Genomic DNA, 23,010 nt, shown 5'->3' on the forward strand with positions numbered 1-23,010 from the left:
CACATACGGCACACTCTGAACTGGCTTCAGCTCCAATGTTTTTTCGAAGCTTCATGGCTACACAGCCAAAGGGAAGCTCTGCTTATGTGGATCAACTTCCCAACATATGAATTCTGCTTCCTCTCAGGTGTACAGGTAGGGGAAAAAAAAGAGCACCACTCAGTGATACTCACATGAAAGTAGGGATTGGAGGTCAGTCAACTTTCAACCTGGGATTCCTCCTCTGACAGCCCACTTTCCCTTTCTCCCTCTCCCACACTCTGATCCCTTGATTTTCTGTCTCACTCCTTCCCCGTCCTCTCACACGATTTTACTTTGCCCCCTATAATGTCAACAGAACAATCTGCGGGGCTTTCTGTGAGAAAAACTTCCACCAGCACCATTACTCTCACCAGCAATTATTTCACACTGAAATGAAAGTAGTCAAGATTTTTCTCTCCAAGTGATACTTGGATGCAATTCGGTAAAAGGAATTTAAGAAAGCAATGAAACATTTTTGGCGGAAGAGACCTGACAGCCCCACTATCATTCCTCTCTCACTGTAATGTGGAGGAGCAGGTGTTGGACTGGGGTGGACAAAGTTAAAAATCACACAACACCATATTATAGTCCAACAGATTTATTTAGAAGCACAAGCTTTCAGAGTGCTGCTCCTTCATCAGGTAGCTGTGGAGTAGGATTATAGGACACAGAATTTATAGCAAAAGATCATAGCGTCAAACACTGATATATTGAACAAACCTAGATTGCTGTTAAGCCTTTCATCTTTTAGAATGGGTTGCAGCTTTTGATTCATTAATATGTAAATCTGTCACTGTCCTTGCGTAACCCTGTTACATTTATGAGGAAACCCTGTAAATTTGTCCACCATGATGGTGGGCTGTGTGTTAACTCAAACACAACAAAAATCATGCGACTTTTTCCATGTATAATGTCATCAGGAGGATCTGGGTCTCGACAGAAAAGCATTTGGTCTTACAATGTGCCATGCCTTCCGTGTGCATGACTGTCCCATCAAATATTAATCTTCTTTACATCCTGGGTTTACTCAGGCCCCCAGTAGTAAAAGGGCACAATTTTCATCTTGTATCCCATAATGCCTCAGGGTTGATGACTGACCTGTACTGGTGTTACTTCTGCACCCCCTGAACCGTAAAATAGGATAGGAAAACATAAAGACAGCCTTGTAATTCAAGTGTGGGCGAGCAGAGAACAGGTTGTTTTGCAAGAGAGAGAATGCAAGAAAATATCTCACAATTTGTCCAATTTGCTGAGATTAGCCGACCATGGAGCAGACAGTGAGAAAATATAAATTTATGTCATCTCCCAAGTCCCCCTCCAAAACAGCAGCTTCCTGGGCCACAGGGGGATAGGAATCACGCCAGAAAACTAGGCTGCACAGTCATCTATTATTCCATCTCTCCATTTATGTAAGGGAAGTCTCCCGTGAACATACATTTCCTGCGGTGCTCCTGTCAGCCCACAGAATGCTCACTATTCTATTTCCATAAATTTGCAACAACAAAAAAATTACCTCTGCTGGTGCCTTCGCCTCTGAACAGTGGAGGCTTTTAAGACAAGCAGCAAATGTGTAAACACTCTTTAAGGACTGGAACAATTGACTCTCTTCACAAGTTAGTGGACTGCAGAAATAAGATTTGATGGAACTGGGTAGGGTGGAAGAGGGCAGAGTGGAGGAAATGGTGTTCTTCCTATGCGTCACATGCCCAGTGACAGAGGAGAAGAGGTTTTTCCTTTGTTTCTGTGTGTCGCTTATAGTCAAGGTCCTCCTAAAAATGTGCCAGGATGCATCTGCACTGGCTTACTTAGAAAGATCAATAAGCAGTTTAATCTGCGCACATGAAATTGGTCTATAAAACACAACTGCAGAAGCTGCGGCATGAACTTCGATTGGAAGCGATGATATTGCAGCCTTGTCATCACTGGTGAAACAGGTTCACCAAAGTATCACCTTCGAGGTAAACCACAGAATTTCCAACATTCTGGAAGATGGATGGTTCAAAGTGCTTTCTGGTTGCAGTGGTTCAACTGTAATCAATCAATTAAAAAAAAACACCAAAATATATTGCGCTCTGGAAGGGAGAGAGAATGTCCAATGTAGCGCTATGCATCTTCGTTCTTTTCCAATGTTGTCAGTCCATTTATCTGGTTCCTTCCTCTTCACTTTGAGTCAGTTCTTTCGGCAACCAACGTCAATATGAAGCACCATCCAGGAAACAGAAGCAAAGATCAGATAAATCCCACTCCAACTCCAACCCAACCAACTTCAACGGCAGGAAGGTGCAAAGGTGTTGTCTCTATGTCTTAAACTGCCAGTCATTAATTCCATGCTAATCTGACCACAATCAATGGTGTCCGACAAACACAACTATCTTATTTTGTACCAGGTATGAAGTCAGCCAGTGGAGTTTTGTCTCTGGTTCCAGCTGATTCCATGTTATGAGGGCTCCAAATGATATACTCAATCAAATGCTGATATCACATCAACTCCAGTTTGCCACGATTTCTGCAAACCCCATTTGCTCTCATGACAGACCAAAAAAAATGTTTATCTCTGCCTTCAACAGCCATAATGATCAATCCACAACCTCTAGGGATCATAATGATTCACAGTCCACAATGTGAAGAAATTTCTCCTGAACTCAGTTCATGTATATTGACACCTTATTTTGAGACTCTCTCTCCATGGTCTAGTTTCACTGGTCTGAAGAAATAATCCCTCAGTGCCTATCATGTCAAGCCCCTTTATGGCTTTGAATGTTTCAGTGAGATGGCTGACATTTATTCTGGTGACTCTCCATTCCATTTACGTTTGTAAAAGCTCTTAGTGGGTTATTATATTACATTTACAAACCTTACTCTCTGATTTAACTTTTTCCCTTTGGCATACTTTGTTTCAGGAAGTTTCTATGTCATACTTTCGGCCTTCTCAATACACTGAAGCTACTACACTGTAACCTTCCCAGGTCGGAAGGTTTGGATCCAAGTCATCCTGGATTGTGGAATTTTCCACACTATATAATGATGTCAAAATTGCTTAAACACGGGTGTATGAACCTGAAAACATAACAGATGAAAATATTACTCTGAAACAATAAACCCTGATCAAAGATTATTTGCAGTAACAAAATGGTTTTACATATCTAAATATTGTACCTTCCATGTTTTTATACCCAGAGTGCTGCTGTAAATTATGCTCATATAAAGGAAATGCTTGAGTCTGCTCAAAGAGATTTCTGGACAACTGGCATTTCCAAACAATTGATTCCAGACTGGAGTGATTACAATGGATGTAAGTATTTGATGTTGCAGTAATTAATTTTTCGGTCCCCTTTGCTGATTTCTAAATTTCATAATCCTCAGACTTCTATTCTTCACAACATTACAAATCTTTTATTATCCTTAAATACCCTAATAAGACACGAGTAATTTTTAATGGAAAGCATTTTTTTGCTGAATGCTTTGAATCTTTATGTTCAAAACATTTTCCACTGTTTACTTACCCGTCATTTTTTAATCTCGTGATCCAAACAATCTTAAGCAACTCAGCCCATTACACACACAAACACACGGCTTTGTTTACAATACTTGTTTGGGAATAGATTAGAGGAAGTTTCTCTTAAACTTCATATGGAATTTAAATGTACAATTTCTACAGGATCGTTCACTATGAGATTACTCATTAAAGTACTGTATTTCATTGAGACAGGTTTAATGATCTAGGCCTTAAAGGCACAATTTGAAACTTGCAGCTGATGTGAAACTCGGGATCATGGTAAATTCTTCAGGAGGAAAGTGCAGACTTCAAAGTGCCAACAACAACGATGGACAAACAAGTGGCAGATAAAGTTTAATGAGGGGGAAATGTGAAGTGATTCATTTTGATAGGAAGTACATGGAGTAACAACATAAAATAAAAGGCTCACTTCTAAATGGGATTCAGGAGCAAAGGAACATTGGTGCATATGTGCACAAGATATTAAAGATGCACTATCTTGAGCAAAAGGTGCATAAAAATATATAGCATCCTAGGTTTATTATTAGGTGCATAGAGTACAAGTGAAAGAAAATTAAAACTTATTGAAGTTGTACAGGAGATGAGTTTGGCCTGACCTGAAGTACTGAGTCCAGTTCTGGACACTACAATTTAGGAAAGGGGAGGGAGTTCAGAAACAGATTATTAAGAAAGATTCCAAGGATTTGGAACTCCTGTTACAAAGGCAGATTGCAAATGTTGGGCTGTTTCCTGTGTAGAAGAAAAAGCTGAAGAGATTTGATAGAAGCATTCAAATTTATTAAGGATGTGGACAGAGTGGATAAGGAGAAACTGTTTCTATTCGTGAAAGGGTCAAGAACAGGAGAGCACAGATTTAAAATAATTCACAAAAAAAATGACAACAGGAGAAAAAACTTTTTTCACACAGTGAGTGGTTAAGGTCACTGCCTTAAAAGTGTTGTGGAGCTAAGTTCAATCAAGGTATTTGAAAAGGAACTAAATTATTCCCTGAAAAGGAAGAATTTGTCGGGTTACTGGGTAAAAACAGAAGAATGGCACTGCGTGAATTAGTCAGAGAGCCAGAGCAACACGGTGAGCATGAGCATCTACTTCTGTGCTACAACAATTCTGTGATTGTACAAGACGATATTCTAATACAAGATTAAATGTCTTTATCCCTACTTGGTTAATGACATTTTGATTCAGAGTGGTGTTTCTGGGTTTATAGCACTGTCAAGTAATATCTACCGTACCTTTACAGGTTGATTGATAACAGGCCAGATTGGATTGGTCCATTGCTGTTAATGCCAGTGTTGTAGCTATACTGGAACAGCTTAGATAGAGGTACAGCTTGTTCTGAAACCTAAATCTTTCAGCACGATAGCCAGTGCCCAAAACCTTTGCTGTGTCTATTTCATTCAACTATTTCTTAATATTGCATGGATAAAACTAATTGACTTAAAAGATGTCTTTTGTGAAGTTAAGAAGGCAGCAGAGCTCGGTCATCCACTTGGCATTTCTGAGTCAGGTTTGTCACAACAGCTTCAGTGTTGATTTTTTTGAACTCATCTGCTGCCTTTCCCATCTCTGAGGATGAGGATAATCATGGAATCTCTTCTGACTGTTAGATGTTTAATTGTCTGTAACCACAAATGACTTTGATCTGCTCTATGACCTGCTCTCAATCTAGCGTGTCCACTCTTTAGCATGCGTTGTACTCTGTTGGAACTACACTGGGATGGGACCTCATTTTTAAGTATGTCCAAAGCTGCAAGAGATATGCTGTCCTGCACCCTTCACTGAAGCAGAGCTGATCCCCTGGCTTGATGGCCATGGTGCAGTGAAGGATGTGCCAGACCATGAGGTTATAGGGACATTTAAAACAATTCTGTTGCATCCGACGGCCCAGATTCCCATGCAGATGCTTAGTTTTAAGCTCTTGGGCCTGTTCTGAATTTATCGTATTGAGCACAGTAGTTAAGAAACCTTGATGGAGGGTGTCCTCAGTTTGAAGATCGCACTTTTGCTTTTACAACGACTGTACCACAGTCACTAGCATGGTTACGATCATGTACCAATACAGGCATGTTGGTGAGGACAAGGTTTTGGCCATTCATTGGATCCCTCACCATCTGCCTTGGGTCAAATGTAATTACTGGGTCCTTTTACTTGACCAGATCAGTCGGTCATAGTGATATCAACGCAGCAGTCAGTGATGGACACTGAAGTCACCATACAGTGTTCACTCTGTGCCCTTGTTATGCTCAATGTTTCTTCCGACTGGATTTCAACATGACGATTGGTGAAGGAGAGCGGAAAGTGGCAATCTGCAGGGGATTTTCATGTTCCATGATGACATGACACTTCATGCTGACTATAGTCACTATTGAGGGTTCTTGAGCCACCCATTCCATTCCCACTGTTCCCCTAGCAACGGCCTGTGATCCTACTCCTCTGTTACTCAAGTAACACACATAGGTCCCACATGCAATCTGTTTGCTCAGCAATGGCCACCCCATGATATTGCCTATCAATGACCAGTGGTCCCACTCCCTCACTTTTCCCTTTGTAACGGCCAGTAGTCCAACACGACTCAGTTTGCCAAACAATGGCCTGAAAACTCACTCCCACTCTGGTCCCCTAGTAGCAATCTCTGTCTCAATGCCCACGTTGCTCCCCCAGCAATGATGTGCTGCACCACATCCAGATTGTTCCTTGAATGTTAGGCTTTGGCCACCATCTCTGTTCGGCTGCCTGTTTATACGACAGGACAGATGGTGATGGAGAAGTCCTGGATGTTAGCAGAAAGGTATGCTTCAGAGTCTATGATTACATCAGACTGTTATCTAAACAGTCTGTAGGACACTCAGACACTTTTGATACATGTTCCCAAAAGTTTATGAAGCACCTAGCAAGGTTGACTGGGCTTAGCATACCATTGTCGAATCCAATACAGAGGTCAATTCCAACAGGGTTCATCTAGTTTCATCTTTAGTAGACTTTATTGAAGAAATTTAATATAACTGAGTGGCTTGTTAGAATATTCCTGAGACAACCACTTGGCTGTAAATCTGAATGACATACAGCCCAGACCAGGAAAAGATAGCAAATTTGCTTCCTAAGGAATATTAATAAGCCGGTTTTGTTTTGAAAGACAGTCTGGCACTTTCCTGCTCACAATTACTGATACCAACTCTTTATTTCATCTTTGCTTAAAATGAATACAAATTTCCCAGTTTGAACTCACATTTTATAATCATTAATCCACACCCCTGGATTATAAATCCAGTATCTGGGTGACAATGCTACTTCACCAGTAGACTGGCCAAATTTATTTCTGACAGCAAACCCCCAATGTCATGAAAGGCATGGGACTTTCCTCCGTTGACCTGACCTCCTTTCAGCACATCCGAAGGTGACCTTTGGATTTCTCTCTTCCTACTTCCTCTTCAGCTAATTGCTGACTGCTACATTGTTGAGATTCTTTTCACCACAACTTAAAACACCCCCATACAACATATTCTGGGAAAAAGAAAATTCTATGTCTCGGTTCTGAGGGCACACAAAACAGCTCAAGCAAGAACTCAATCTCTTATTCAAACTCACCATTTCTCAGCAGACAACCATGCATCACCTCCCTCTGCAATCCCCTCATCCTCCAATCAACACAAGCTTGACACCACCTAAACGTCGCTGTGTTCAGGCCCCTGTCTTTTTTTTGACTGTGGTTACATCCTGCAATCTACAGGCGTTGACCTTGGTTTCTCAAATTGAAATAAAACTCATCTTTTCAAGTCTGTGACCTTGGTGCCTTGCTCATGCAAGACTTCACACACAAAGAACAACTTGTTGATGCTTTGCCCATTCAGTAGCTTCGCATTAGAATGCCAATCTCCTCCCCCAGTCCTTCAGATGCATTAAACTGAGAGTGTGCAGAATCTTCACAACAGCAATTTCTTGCATAGGTTTTTGAGATGCATGAGTGTTGTTTGGAAATTTAGGAAATCCATCAGATATGACTAAAATGTACAGCGTTCTGACTTTCAGCATGACCTCACCTCACTATTAAATCACCCTCTACACAGTTTGTACATATTTTTATGATATCGCCAGGCAATGGGGGCAGCTGTGGTCCAAGTCAGCAGGGCACTATATTTTATATTAGGTTAAGACAGATTTTGCAGGGCTGTTTAACTTCAACTCCTTTCTGCAAGCTCAGTGCCGTCATTATTTTTGGCCCGAGCTCTGAATTATAGCAATTGTAATCTAATATTGCCAGGTCTTCACAGTAATTAAAGGGCAAAGTCCCTCTCTCTCTCTGCACTTCCTCTCAGTCCCCAATGACTCTCCCAGCCTAAAATTAAGTTTGCAAGCTGTAAATGCATAGCAAATGTTTAACATGCACATTCAGTTGGCAATTAGGAAAGCAAATGCAATGTGAGCATTCATTTCAAGAGGGCTAGAATACAAAAGCAGGAATGTACTGCTGAGGCTGTATAAGGCTCTGATCAGACCGCATTTGGCCTATTGAGAGCAGTTTTGGGGCCCTGCATCTCAGAAAGAATGTGGCTGGTGTTGGAGGGGCCCAGAGGAGGTTTACAAGAATGATCCCATGGATCAAGGATTGTTATATGACGAGCAGTTGAAGACTGTGAACCTGTACTTGAGTTTGTAAAGCTGAGGGGGAGAATCTGTTTAAAACTTACAGAATACAGACAGGCCTTGATAGAACAGATGAGAAGAATGTGTGTCCACGAGTGTGACAGACTAGGACTCGAGGGCACAGCTTCAAAGTAAAGGAACGATCCTAGAGAATGGATATGAGGAGGAATTTCTTCAGGAAGAGGGTGATTAATCTTTGAAACTCATTGCCGCAGAAGGCTGTGGAGGTCTAGCCATTCAGTGCATTTCGGACAGAGATAGATGGGTTCTTAACTAGTATGGGGACGAAGGGTTATGGGAAGAAGGCAGGAGAATGGAGTTGAGAAACATATCACCCTTGGCCCAAGTAATGGAGCTGACTCAATGGGCCAAATGGCCTAATTCTGCTCCCTTATCTTATGGTCTTGTACTCAAACCACAATTACAAATATGAGTGGGCCTGTAAGCCTTTGGGTGAACCAATATTAAGATGGGACAAAAGGTTTCCACCATAAACCAGTACCCATATCGAATACTTTTAGCTTCAATGGTGGTCAGATATGCAAAATAAAGGACCTGCATTCATACAGCACCTCTCATGGCCTCAAGGTATTCCCAAAATGCTTTACAGCTGGTCAAGTATTTTTAAAGTGCAGTCACTGTTGTAATGTAGGAAGCACAGCAACCAAGTTGAGCACAAGTTCCCTCAACCAGCAAAGCAATATTGCTCAGAAATTGAGCCCTGACATGTTGATTAACGGGGTACATGTTGTTGAGGACACAAGGGATAACTTCCCGGTTCTTCTTCACAATCGTGTCACAAGATCTTACGTTCTCCTGAAGGGGAAGATGGGATATTGGTTTAACAGATCACCCGAGGGGCACCACATCTGACACTGCAGCACTCCCTCAGTGCTGCAGTAGAGTATGTCAGCTCTGATCTTGTGTTCATGTTCTGGAGTGGGACCTAACCCCTGATCATCTGGAGCACTACCAAATGTGCTGACATCTACAGTGACTTGGCCAGTAACCATTGGCAATGGTGGCTAGTGTACCTCGGTGTACGAGCACCAAGACTACAATCATGCTGCTGTTTCAAGGATTACACACTGGATTTGAAAAAGGCACCATTTTCCCAGAAAAAAAGTATTGGAGCTATATAAAAGCCACCTTTAATGAAGGGCATCATGTGGGGATGTGGTGACAGTTACCTGCAATGCTTCTTTGCACATTTACCAGCAAACGGAAAAAAAATCTTCACTTTTTCATGAAGGCACAGCTATGGATTTCACTACTCTGAATTTATCAAGCTACTGTATAAAGGGTTTCATAAAAAAATCCGACTCTCCGTTCATGAAAGTTGAAGTGCAGAGCATTGGGTGGGAAGAAGTATTTCTTCTACTGTAAATACAAAATAAGTTTGAGGAAAACAAGTGTGATTTCAGACAGTCCCTTACATGACATCTAGCTGCTCCACAAGATTTTACAGGGTAATGAAGTCCATTTGAAGTGTTGTCACTTTCACTACATAGAGAATCGTATTATGGAGTATGGTCAGTATCAATAAAATACTTCAAAGCTCATTAGAACCTTGGTGCTCCCCAAGCACTATTTTTAAGGGAAATAAAGGATATTTACTATTATTCCAAGCCTCTGTGCTGCTTTGTACAGTAAACATGGACCGATTATTACAGCAAGTATATCTGCATATAAATAACCCTGTCTTCATGCAGATTACAAGACGACAATGAACTGGCCTTCAGCTCGACACAGCAGTATGAGGTAATGTCCATCTCACTGCAAAAGGCAACCTCCTTGTTGTTGTTACAAATTGCCATTTATTCCCAGCCTCTTTAAATATTACAGAATACACCACATCAGCACATTGAGTGGCAACTTGAGAGAAGTGTCGACAAAATATGGGAAAATGGCTACACTTTAACACAAGTACACTGTACAATCCCCATAAAATAAAGTCCATCAGCACTAAAGTGACTGTTAGTGACTGCCATTTAGCACATGTTTTGACCACATTACCCACTTAGCAAAGAGGTAAACATACAGATAAAACCTTACAAATAAACTGCAAGCTTTATATGAAGATCTTTCCACGTAAAAGGCAAATTGTCTGCAACTGATGATGAATAGTATGACGGAAACGTTTAGAAAAGAACCATCAGAAAATATAATCAACAGGAAGAAACAGAATCAGCAGAATGTGTAATTTTACAGAAGTTCATGTTTGTAGAATCTACGCAGCTGGTTAGTTTTTGTGAGGTGAGGGTGAGCACGCAGGGCACATGGATGCCCAAAGGGTACAGGAAGTACATGGATAAAAACCTGGTAACAGCTAATAAACCACATATTTTATCTCCTGTTAAGAACAGCCACAATTCATTCAGCTTGGAGGGAGCTTGCAAATGATCATGGCTGTCCTCCAGTCCTGGAAGCAGACTTGTTGAGAGCCTCACCCGCAAGCAATCTGCCTCTAAAGCATGCAGTACAGGATCCTGGAACCTTCAACTGCACCACATCGTCCTGCACTCACAACACAGACATGGGGAGCTGCAAAGGAGCATGTTCTTCAGCAGTAGGTATGTTCGAGAGTGCGCAAATGCAGCACATCTGAAAGCCAGCACACGTAAACGTGCAGTGGCAACCTCGAGAGTGAGATCCAGGCAATTCTGTTCAAATTTCACACGCTGAACTAAAGGGCTGCCTTCACTTCACTGAAGTTTCAATTTGAGAAGCTTCACCAATAGGTTGGAGAATTTGAGCCACATGCGAAGACTTGACATAACCTGGGTTAAGAGCAGATATAGTACTGAGGGAAATACTGCCTTTCTGTAGCTGATATCCATCCAACCAGATGTTGAACTTATGTTTTATGGAATCTTGCTGTTTGCCCCACATGTGGACAATACAGTAATCCACAAAGACCATGAAATCTGGGTGGACCTGTGCTACTCTTATCTTAACATCATTAGAGACATCACTGATTCTGAATGGCAGTGGCTCTCAAACTTAAATGGTCATATGCTTTGAGTTTCACATCCTGCCAAGTTGCTTTACAGGAAGCAACCTTCTCCTTAAAATCCTTTATCGTTAGCAGATTCAACATCCTGCAAATGAATTCTAAGTGGATGTTCACATGGTGTCAAACCAGAGACAACCTTGTTCTGGCAGACAAATTGGTCAGCAGGGCTGGACGGTCCCAAAGCTCCTCACCACATTATGGGAAAGTGAAGTGTGCCCAGTCCAATACATTTCTCCATCCTAAAAAGGGCAATTTATTAGTGAAGTGATTTGAAAGGACTTGGCACACAACACCACAGCATAGATGCCAGTATCGCTCCACTTAATGTGAGAGACATTCTGAAGATGTACTTAGACTGACGTGAGATCCAACCTTGTTCCAGTGGTTTCTAAAAACACAATTCACGCAAGCGAAAACTTAAAAAATATTACCAGACTGGCAGCCTGAGCAAGCCACAAGATACAGCTCTTCCCAGCAATCCCTCTTGGTGAGTTCAGGCAGCTTTGTGTTTGGCTCACATCCAGCACTCAAGACACAGGAATTACAACAGGAGAAAAAGACCACGGTCTATTTACTTCACCTTCTCCCATCCTGGTAGTCACATGATACAACGATAATGGAATGGTTGACTAATCGCAGCAATCAATCTTCAGCAATTAGTCTGCAACAGATCCAGACATGAGGCAAGGAGAAACCCCAGTGATGAAGGAGCTCTGGGATCCATAAGCCCCAAAGTCCAGTGTTCCTTCCAGGCACTTAGCACACATTCATGTCTCAAGATCTGCATTTCTGGGAACTAGTGGCATCAATGCGGGCCTTCTGCAATGTACAAGCAGCTTTAATTCATCCCCTCAAATTGCTCTCTTCAATACCACCAGTGACAGACCCACAGCCACAACTGCTTCACTTTTCTGTTTCGACAGCTCAAATTGCCCTGCGCAGGCACAGCCTGTGATTAAAACTGCAAAGTCAATCACACTGCTGAATGTTTTTACCTTCACAGTTCAAGTCAACAGATGATGAAAAAAAATCGACAATATTGCATTTCTTTGAAATGTTACCTGCAGCAATGAAATTGTATCAGAATAAACAACCAGATGAGAAAAGAAACTGGAAGTTCACAGAATATAACAAAACATTTAATGAAAATGATAAAAGGAAGGGCTGTTCAAAGGAAGCTACATTGTTGGGGCTCCAGTTACTTGTCAATCTAGTGTGCAAGGCTTGGGCAGCTGATGAACAGGTGTGCGTCACCATGGAAGCCAGCTAACACACACAGTTTTTTTTAACTAACAGGTTGAAATTCCAGGATCTGCTGATGTTAGCTGTTCAATGCAGCGAGGAAGTAATGCAGTTAGTGGTCTGTTGAGCTGTGTCATGAAAGTATACAGTCAAGCTGCAAGTGGGAGTCAATGTCACATGACTGAGAAATGGCACAATGAAATCATTATTCCCAAGTGAACTGAAAACTACATTTGCACAACTGTGGGAATAAAATTGTGTACAGCATCACTCTCCTGGTTTATGATGTCAGCAAAATAAAGGTAATCTCTTTTGCAGGGGTGCTCCCACTCCAATCCCCACAGGAAAATATCATCTTCCAAACAAGATTCATGTGTAATAATTCCAGAGCTCTATCAAAAAGAGCTCACTCAGCATAAAAATCCAGTTGCTGAACCCTCATCATTATTGTGTGTAAGATATATAAGGTGGCAGCAAGAATCCACGGAACCACAGTAAGATTCCACTCAATGTTACCATCAGCTTTTCCTCTTAAAATCATAAATGCTTTCCTGGATTATCCATTTGCTGCACTATCAAAAGGTGACATCATCTGTAAGATGACAAATCAAGGCCACACTTGCTCTCATAAGTGGACATAAAAGATCCCTGAATATATTCAAAGATAATCAGGGAATTTACCACAGGATTCTGGCCAATATTTATTTCTCAGCTTGCACTGTTCATAAAACAAATTTGATTTGCTGTTTTGGGGGGAGCTTCCTATGCTTGAATTGGCTGCTGTGTTTCCCAAATTGAAACAGAAGCTATTTTTCAGAAGTATCTCACTGGCTGTAAAGCATTTTGAGTGCTTTTGGATCCACGGTCAGGAAAGACAATGAATAAATGCAAGTCTTTTCAAATCCTCTACTATTGTATGAAATTTCCATTACATTAGATCCATCAATAAAGCTTAAAGCAATGACAGTTATAGGCCTCAATAAAATTGCCTTGGGTCTTAGAAGGACAGAGGCACAAAGACAAGTGACAAAGGACACTATTTGAGTCCACTATGCATCAGGTAAAAACAAGGACTTCAATGACCACTGATACTGCAATAAACAGTTGCCACACGTCATCACTAAGCAATGCATAACACAACGCAATTGAATTTAGCAACTCAAGAGGGGCTGTATCATTGTATCATTTGTGGGACAAGTCTTATTAAGCTATGTCTTGTTAACAAAACTCTAAACTACTATTTCATGCCATTGTGCCAAAGTTCAAACTGAAATGAACTTGGAGAGAAGTTAAAGATCAACTTGCAGCTAAGTTCAGACATTTCAGCTTGAAGCTTTAGGAAGCGCCTGGGTAATAGTGACCATATATGTTAAAATCCGCAGCATTCCAAACACTGGTTTCAATCTGCAGAATTGACTAGAATTCTGAAATCATACAATCCAGTAGCTTTTCTTTTTGTTTTTTTTAAATGGATCAATTAGTGGCCTCTTCGTCAACATATGAAGGGGCTGTTATTCACGACAATCAAGGGTCATTAGGCTGGAGGATTAACTGTCCCAATTCTGTTCCATGGATTTCTGGAATTTTGTTTTAATCAATACAAGATGATTAGGGGTTTAGATAGGGTTGACCATGAGAACCTTTTTCCACATATGGAGTCAGCTATTACGAGGGGGCATAGCTTTAAATTAAGGGGTGGTAGGTATAGGACAGATGTTAGGGGTAGGTTCTTTACTCAGCGAGTCGTGAGTTCATGGAATGCCCTGCCAGTAGCAGTGGTGGACTCTCCCTCTTTATGGGCATTTAAACGGGCATTGGATAGGCATATGGAGGATAGTGGGCTAGTGTAGGTTAGGTGGGCTTGGATTGGCGCAACATCGAGGGCCAAAGGGCCTGTACTGCGCTGTATTTTTCTATGTTCTATGTTCAATACCATGTGAACAGCATTCCACAATACCACCTATTTGTTTATGGAAGCTAAAATCGGTGGTCTTGCTCACAAAGTTTTTTTTACACACCAGTTATTTTGTTTCAAGGCTGTATCGCAGATAATTATTAAAAACAAAACACAAAATATTCAAACTGAGAGGAGGAAGAAGAGAAACATTTTCTTTGACATTGTCTCTTTAAATTGCCTCAGGATATGCCAGTTCATTTTTAATAACAGTCAATGAAGTGAAGTTTTTTTGCAAAGTAGCTATGCTTGCAATGTAGGAAATGCAGTCAATAATTTGAGGAAGGCAAAGTCCCAGAAACAACATTGAAATAATAATGACCTGAAAAACCTGATAATTTAGTGATGTTAATAAAGGGTAAATGTTCACCAGGACTCTGGGAAGAATTCTTCCAATACTCTGGAAACAATATGCAGTGGGAGATGGGAGGAACTTAACTTTCACTTAATATTTAAGTTGAAACTGAACTCCTGAAATGTAACTGGCAAAGCAACACTTGACTCCAAATATTTAGTATTAACTGACCCCTTCCAAGTTTTACTATCCTGCAATCCACATCTTGTTTGAACCTCACTGATGATCCTATTCAGAGCACCAAGATTATAGTTATTTGTTCGGTTACGCCTTCTGCCTTTCTGTTATCCCAAAGATGTCCAGACAAGGTTACAATTTAACTAATTCATTGTGAAAGGAGAGGAGTGGGGGAGGGGGCAAGAGGAGGGAGCTGGAAGAAAGTGGGTTATAGTATATTTTTCCAGTAATCTGTGGCCAATTGCAGGCAGATTTCTTTTCAATACAAACAAGCTGGTGACCTCAATGCACTTGGACAGATTTCAGAGTGGGTCTGCCTATAAGCTGATTACTGGACTGCATTTAAATTATGTTATCACAAACTTACTGCATGTAATCTATTTTCCAACTGGCAGACTCAAAAGATAAATCTGTTTACTCAGGGACTCTGTTGCTTTTAAATAAAACAAGCATTTTAACCGGCTAAATCCGAAAGGTAATGGACCAATATTTGCCAGCCATTAGCAAACTTGTACACAGCCGTGGATCTGTGCAATATTCAAGGTTACTGGCTTTCAATCTTTGAACTGTCATTCCCCAGTCAATAGCCATATTTAAAAATGTACTCTTAATTGTTTCTTTACATGTTCCAATATTCACTCCAGTCATATCCTTGAATATTCCAGTCATTCTACTGCAAAGCCCATGAGAGAAACTCCTGTTTCGAGATATGTTGAGGGCCAAACAACTTTAAAAAGCCAAAAGACTGTATCGAAATCAGAAACAAAAACAGAAATTGGAGAAGCATCACTGAACCCAAAACTTTAATGCTGGTTTTGTTCCACAGACGTTACCAGACCTGCTGAGTCTTCCCGGCAATTTCTGCTTTTGCTTGCAATTTCAACTAATCCTGCCAGCAGTGGCATCTCATAAAATCAGGTAAAATGGTGGGGTTTGCACTTGGTTGACATTTGATTATACTCTCCACTGAAATGGATGGTCAGCAAAATGAGTTTTGGGTAAATCGCATGGATCCCTGCTTGGTAAATAAGGATAGAATTCCCACTTTGAGCCCAACAAAAGATGCAATGAAACACAAATATTATTTAAAACTTCATAAACCTTTAGATTTTGTGGGCCTCATGAGATTTCCTTTCATTTAAGACTCTCTTTGCTGGGCTTGAAAATGCTGTCACTGTCGTCTTCCCTCACATCTCATCTCCCCAGTGTAACATAAAAAAATGAAAGTCACACAAGCAATCATCATATTTTTGTTTTGACTCCCTGTTGCTTTGGATAAAGGCCAGCCACCAGCTTTCCTCACTCCTAACAGAACTTCTGTTCAATCTGTTTGTACGTCTCTCCCATTGCCCTTCACAACTCCTCTGCTGAACTCCTATTTCTGCCATGTTCGGCTGACCCTCTCACTCTGCTTTAGAATGAGCCAGGGCTGGAGGGAGCTCTATTTCTTATTAAGATGGAACTCTGACCATTCACTATTAAATATATCAATTAGGATTCATTATATAAATGAATTATAGTGAATGGATGGTTACTTGAGTATACATGAACAAGTACTTTTTGACACAGAAGTCGAATCAGATAATATATACCTTAGTGTTTCACTCTGGAATTAATTCTATTCGACATAAATATTGACTCTGATGTCTTATTTTATCAACTGGCTAATGGGGCTCTTAGGGTCACTGGCAAACTCTCTTTAAATAAGAGTGGTTTGCAATTTTATTTACTCTAACAAGGACAACTTGCACTGAATGCCTTTAGCCTGCGAAAATTGCCCCAGTGTACTCCACTGTTGCATTATCACAAAATGCCGACATCAAGTCATTTACGGAGGCATTCAAGCAGCTGCTCAAAGGTGGGTCTTCTTCAAGGAGGAAAGTGAGGCAGAGGTATATTTTGAAGGGAAGTCCAGCACTTAGGGCCCAGGCCTGAATAGCGGAACGATGAGAACCCAGGACATACCCGAGGCCAGAATGAGATGAGCACAAAGGATGTTATAGGGTGGGAGAAGGTCAGGAGGCAAGCAGCCATGGAGGAAATTGAAAACACAGGATGAGGATTTTAAAAGTGAGGCATTGGAATGAAGATTTATCGCATTATTTCCATCTGGCTCCGACCCACCACATTCTCTTTCATATGAAGTGAGAAAAAAAAAATTACAATTATAAAACACTTGTCAATTAAATTTGGGACATAATTCGATCAGGAAAGAGATAGCTCCCCTAATGGCTTCACTGGTACGCGCACTGCCCTGTGTATGGAGTGAAGCTACAGGGGATTAGAAAAATCCCTGTTGCAGTCCTAAATTAGCGGATCTCAACTGAGGTGGCAGCAAGGAGACGACAGCACCTTCAGAAGAAACTGCTGCAAAAGATGTGAAACTGCTAGGGTTGCAGCTGGCTCAGGAAAGGAGGAGGGTGGCTGTAGCTTCTTCCACCTGGAAAGGCGGCTGTTTCTAACCGTTCCTATGTGAGAGAATATCACAGATTTTTTTTATATAGACTAACAGGAAATACACAAACTGCAACAAACATTATCACCGATTTCTAATGAGGCAGAAGGAATGACAGACATTCCCCACTGGCAGAATTTAATGAAATCAAATCTATCGCACTACAGAAATTGTGAAGCACGTTTTCACCAAGTACATGAAGAAAGTAAATTACAACAATCTGCTGAATTGCAGGAATACATAAAGCTCATTGTCACAAAGGTGGTGTAACATCGACACAGGCAAAGTAAAGCCATCAGCATATGATGCGCCTTTCCTCTACTTTGACTACCTTAGACCAAGACAAAAAGGGAGGAGTTGGCTGTGGAGAGGTGGAGAGAATAGATAATTTAGGGACAGGCAAGTGGGGGTTATTATGCCTGCCTGATGTTGTAGAAACAGAGCTCCTCCGTTAACTTGGGGCTCCTGGTGCTCAGGAACCCACTCGTCTACATTGCACAACAGACTTGTGCATTTGAGCAGACTTGCTGGCTACTGACCTTCTTCCAAATCCCTGGAATTCTCTTTAAATTGCTGACAATGCTCAAAACCCCCGTGTCAGCCTCGAAAGGAGTTTGGTGGGGGCGAGGGCGGCTTGAGCACTTACAGGTAAAATAATGTGAATACACTTTGCCCCCCAGCGATTAACACTTGCAGGTAAATGTGCTGCATTGTTATTCAACTGGGATGGGAGGGACCAGCCTCCAGAGGTGGGTCTCCAGGACGACAGAGGCAGTAGCTCTATTATTGGCATTGTTGCTGCTGTGGAGACAGCTGCAGTCAGCTCAGAAACAAAAACAAGAAGGGTGCACTGAAGAGGTTTCCCCAATGTAAGGTCTGAGCACCAACCAGTCCTTTGGTTACCTGCTTTGTTTGGCATCTCTAATCCTGTGCATCAGGATTAAGCAGCAACAGTGTCCTGAATGAGGCATCCCATGTTATTGCTGTGAGTGTTGAGTGACCTGGTGATAGGCACAGTTACTGGTGCAGCATCATGTACCCTCAATCAGTAGATTGCCCCGGCAAGACAGCAGACACAGAGACAACGGTGCAATCCCGTTACATTTCAATATCAAGTAGGCACACAGCAAAGGAAAGGAAAAATCCACATTATTGTATTACAGAATGGTATTTGTTTTTAAAATAGTCTGTTAAAATGGAAACGCCAGCCCCCTTTGGCAGTGTCAGCAGCACAGGGACACGTTTTGTACAAATCCTTCCATTGATTTGGGGGTGTATGAAGGAGCTCTGGTTCAGGCTCCCAGATGTGACCAATATCTAACAGACTCTGAACTGGCTGTCTGGGTATGTCACAGCCAATAGATCAACCAATTCCGTCAGATTTCACCGGCTGAGGGAGGCCAGCTCCACACCAATGTATTTAAAAACCAAAGAAAAGTTTGCCTCAAATTTAAAGGCCTTGGATTGCAATCACAACTTTTCACTCACACTCACACACACACACACACACACACACACACACACACACCCGGGGGTGGTGGGGGGGAGAGGGGTTCAGTGTTGGGGACCCACTCAGAGCTAAAGATCAGACATTCTGGAGCAAGCAAAGCAGAGAGGAATTAATAAACAAACAAACAAACAAAACTCCGGGTGCAGCTTATGTCAGTGTGTGTGAGAGAATGTATCTGTCTGTGTGTGAGAGAGAGAGAGTGTCTTTGTGTGAGAGTGTCTGTGTGAGAGAGAAAGTATGTGTCTGGGTGTGTCTGTGAGTGTTTGTGTGAATGTGTGTGTCTGGGTGTGAATTTGTGTGTGTGTGTCTGTGTGAGAGCGTGTCTGTGTGTGTGTCTGTGTGAGAGAGTGTGTGTCTGTGAGAGAGTGTGTGTCTGTGAGAGAGTGTGTGTCTGTGTGAGATTGTGTGTGTCTGTGAGTGTGCGTGTCTGTGAGAGAGTGTGTGTGTATCTGTGTGAGAGTGTGTGTGTGAGAGTGTGTGTGTGTGTCTGTGTGAGAGTGTGTGTGTGTCTGTGTGAGTGTGTGTGTATCTGTGTGAGTGAGAGAGTGTGTGTGTCTGTGTGAGAGTGTGTGTATGTGTGAGTGTGAGAGAGTGTGTGTGTCTGTGTGAGAGTGTGTGTGTCTGTGTGAGAGTGTGTGTGTGTCTGTGTGAGAGTGTGTGTGTCTGTGTGAGAGTGTGTGTATGTGTGAGTGTGAGAGAGTGTGTGTGTCTGTGTGAGTGTGTGTGTGTCTGTGTGAAAGTGTGTGTATCTGTGTGAGAGTGTGTGTGTCTGTGTGAGAGTGTGTGTGTCTGTGTGAGTGTGTGTGTATATAAAGTCAGAGGCTTGCCTACCTGGGAGTTCTGCTCTTGCTTTCCCTCTTGTTCAGCACTCCGGGCACACAGTTGGTGAGCTCGGTCCAGTCGGCGTGTAAGCCGCAGCTCCAGCCGGTGGAGAACCTCGAGAAGAGCCAGGTCTCCCTGCGGTTCGGTCGGTAACAAGTGCACTTCTTCTGGCCGGCGCGGCACTCGCAGGGCACCTCCAGCTTGACGTTCTGCACCAGGTGCCGGCCGAAGGTGGTGCCGCCGGTTTTCTGGATGTGCAGGAAGACGATCACGTCGTCGCCCTTGATGTCAAAATCCACCGTGCGGTCCAGGTCCAGCGCCGGGAAGTAGTACTTCCTCAGGTAATGGGGGTCGGGCGTCGGGAAGATATCCACCGCCTCCTGGTCGTGTTGGAAACCCCGGGGCGCCGAGATCCTGCAGTTAGTTCCCGGGCACACGTACTGGAAGATGATGATCATGAAAATTGCGGAGCCAGCAATAATCAGAATGAATTTGTTGGTCCTTTCAACCATGTTCCTGACAGTGGGCTTCATGGGTTACCATCTCACTGAGGAGATGCAGGGGGAGGCTGGCTTCTCTCTCTCTCTCTCTTCCCCCTCCCCCCCCACCCACCCCCCCAAAAGAAAAATACACACACAACTTGCTAGCAAATGCTTACACCGCACCTCCAGAGTCCGGCTTTTATTTTCTTTCTCTTCCTCTTGGGCGGAGGGGAATACAGGAGAAAGATTATCAAACTGCACTCTCCCGGCGTGGCCAGGGCTGTGATGCGTTGGTTACAACGTCGCTGAAAGTAACCAGAGTGAAACTGACCTGAGAGGAGGAGGAGGAGGGGAGGGAGCAGAGAGAGAGTGTGTGTGTATGTGTGGGGCGGCTCAGTCAGAGCCAGCCCTCAAGACAACGCAGCATCTCTGCCTCCCTCCATGGAGCGCTCTCTCTCTCCTTCTCTTTCTCTCTGTGTGTCTATCTGTCTCTGTGTATGTCTGCAATGGGAGCCCAGCATGCACAGCGACCACACATTCACATCTGATAGGAGAGAGAGAGAAAGAGAGAGAGAAAGGAACAAGAGAGAGCCAAGAGGGGGAGGAAGCGGTCGCAGGGATTAACACTTAGGTTGCTGACAACGGCCGCTCCGAGCTTGCGGGAAATCTGCAACACACATATTCACCTCCACACAGACAGTTCATTCAGACAAAACTCCTGCTAGACCTCCCTCTCTCTCGAACAATCTGCCTTTCTCTTTCTTTCTCTCTCTCTCTCACACACACACACAGGGAGACAGTGAATTAAGTGGAAACCGAAAGAACTGCGGATACTGTAACTCTGAAATCGCCGGAAAAGCTCAGCAGGTCTGGCAGCATCTGTGGAGAGGGGTCAGAGTGAACGCTTCGGGTAGAGTGACCCTTCCTCACAGAAAATTGCTTTGCTCCTGGTTCTGTAAGTTGCTCCCATCTTGCACCCAGACAGACTTCACACACACACACACACACAAACATGTGGTTGTACGAATGTGTTACACAGACAGTGCAAGACAGACACCATTCCCCCAGACAAAAGCCTCGCAAATAGGTGAGAACCGAAATATATATTCCTGTATACTGAGGCTCAGCTAGTAGGACAAGATTTTGACGCACCCTTTGGAAAGTTAAACGATTCAAGTCTAGGCGATTTTTCATACATTTTGCACATCAAACGCAGAGTGCCAACCAGCATAAACTGCAAGGACGGAAATATTGCAACTTTGGAAATCGCTGGGTTAAACATAAAATATTCTATGTGTGAGGCAGCACAGTAGTCATCTATCTTTCTGTCATATATATGTGGCACACTTTGCATTTTAGTGTTATCAGTGCGGTTTGTCACCAGAGATCTAAGGACATGAAGTTTCAAGGAGGCCACGCAGAGGAAGGGTCATCCAGACTTGAAACGTTAGCTTGCTCTCTCACCATGGATGCTGCCTGATCTGCTGTGATTTCCAGCGTTTTTTTCTTTGTTTTCAGTCACAGACTCCAGCATTTGCTCCTAAGTTTCAGGGAGGGGCTGAAGGAGGAGACCAATGGGACTTTGGGACAGTAAACTCTGACCTGGAGGCCAAGGCTGCCAATGCAATGAGACCACCAATTGATGATATGCAGAAGGCCAATTAGATGGGGATGGAAGGAAAATCATGCAGATCGAGTTATAGAGTCGTAGAGATGTACAGCCCAGAAACAGACCCTTCGGTCCAACTCATCCATACCGACCGGATATCCTAAAACTAACCTAGTCCCATTTGCCAGCATTTGGCCCATACCCCTCTAAACCTGCTGGAAATCTGAAATAAACAAAGAGAACGCTGAAGAAACTCAGCAGGTCTGGCAGCATCTATGGAAAGAAAAACAGAGTTAATGTTGCAAGTTTGGAATAACATCTTATCAACTTCAATGACATGTGGGAACGGAATGAGTCCACCAGAATGTATTTTCCAGTTATTTTCTATTAAACTGGCCTGGGTTCTTCACTAGTCTTACTTCTCTTCCAGGACCAAAACAAAATGCTGCATTGTCAGTGTTCTCTGTTTGTGACAGGTGGCATGTAAATGCATACTTTTTTAAAATCAATGTGAAAAGTAACATACAAGAAAAGGTCAAATAGTGTATATCCAGTCTGTTCCATATAATACTGTCAGAGAAATTTTCCCAATAGTTTAGAGGTCACAAAACACAGCTCGAAGTGAAATTGACAAACAGTTCATTTCAAGCGATGTGGCTGGAAGAGAAACTGACTAGGCTGACACAGAACTGACAGTCTGTACAGGTAGATCAGAATTTCTCTTCCCAGAGCTGAGGATGAAGCCAGTTTTATAATAATGCTGCACAATGACACTGATTAAGAAATAGGAAACTACAATGTATCTGGAAATGGAGTAATCTAGTTGCAAGGATGCTAATTGGAAAACAAATATCGGATGAATGTCCTGTTCCTTCACTCAATGCAACACCCTGACACTAACAACGGTTCCATTCCTCTTCACAGATAGGTGTTAATGTCCCCTCTGAAGTGGTGAGATGCTTCCATTGTCCTGTTCCTGGAGCATGTCCTCGCTGATGCCTCTCTGTCTGACCTGCTCTTTTTGTGGCTTTGGTATTGCTGGGTTGTGAAACTGCCCTTTGGGTTTTGAGATATTTGTGGTTCTCTGTCATTATTAATGGGAGCTTGAAGTATATTGCTTTGTCTGCGTGGGCTGTCTGATTTGGCTTGTGAGCTGCTTGGGAATTCTGGGTGCTTTTGGTACAGTTTGGCTAATTTTGCTTTTGTGAG

The 23,010-nt window shown here is 42.6% G+C and overlaps 1 protein-coding gene across 1 annotated transcript in view; it reads right to left on the bottom strand.

Annotated features, from left to right (window-relative positions):
• LOC122555783 (heparan-sulfate 6-O-sulfotransferase 1-like) overlaps positions 1-20,729 on the bottom strand; it is a 269,029-nt gene extending 248,300 nt beyond the window's left edge. The window contains exon 1 of the mRNA XM_043701923.2: positions 19,720-20,729. Coding sequence (XP_043557858.1) covers positions 19,720-20,243 — 524 coding nt within the window. The 5' untranslated portion in view covers positions 20,244-20,729. The remainder of the gene's footprint in view (positions 1-19,719) is intronic.
• Between the last annotated feature and the right edge of the window lie 2,281 nt (positions 20,730-23,010).

This window comes from Chiloscyllium plagiosum, unplaced genomic scaffold (assembly GCF_037043375.1).
Source record: "Chiloscyllium plagiosum isolate Xiang-an unplaced genomic scaffold, Cpla_swu_hap1 HiC_scaffold_13, whole genome shotgun sequence".
In the NCBI taxonomy this organism is placed as follows: Eukaryota; Metazoa; Chordata; class Chondrichthyes; order Orectolobiformes; family Hemiscylliidae; genus Chiloscyllium; species Chiloscyllium plagiosum.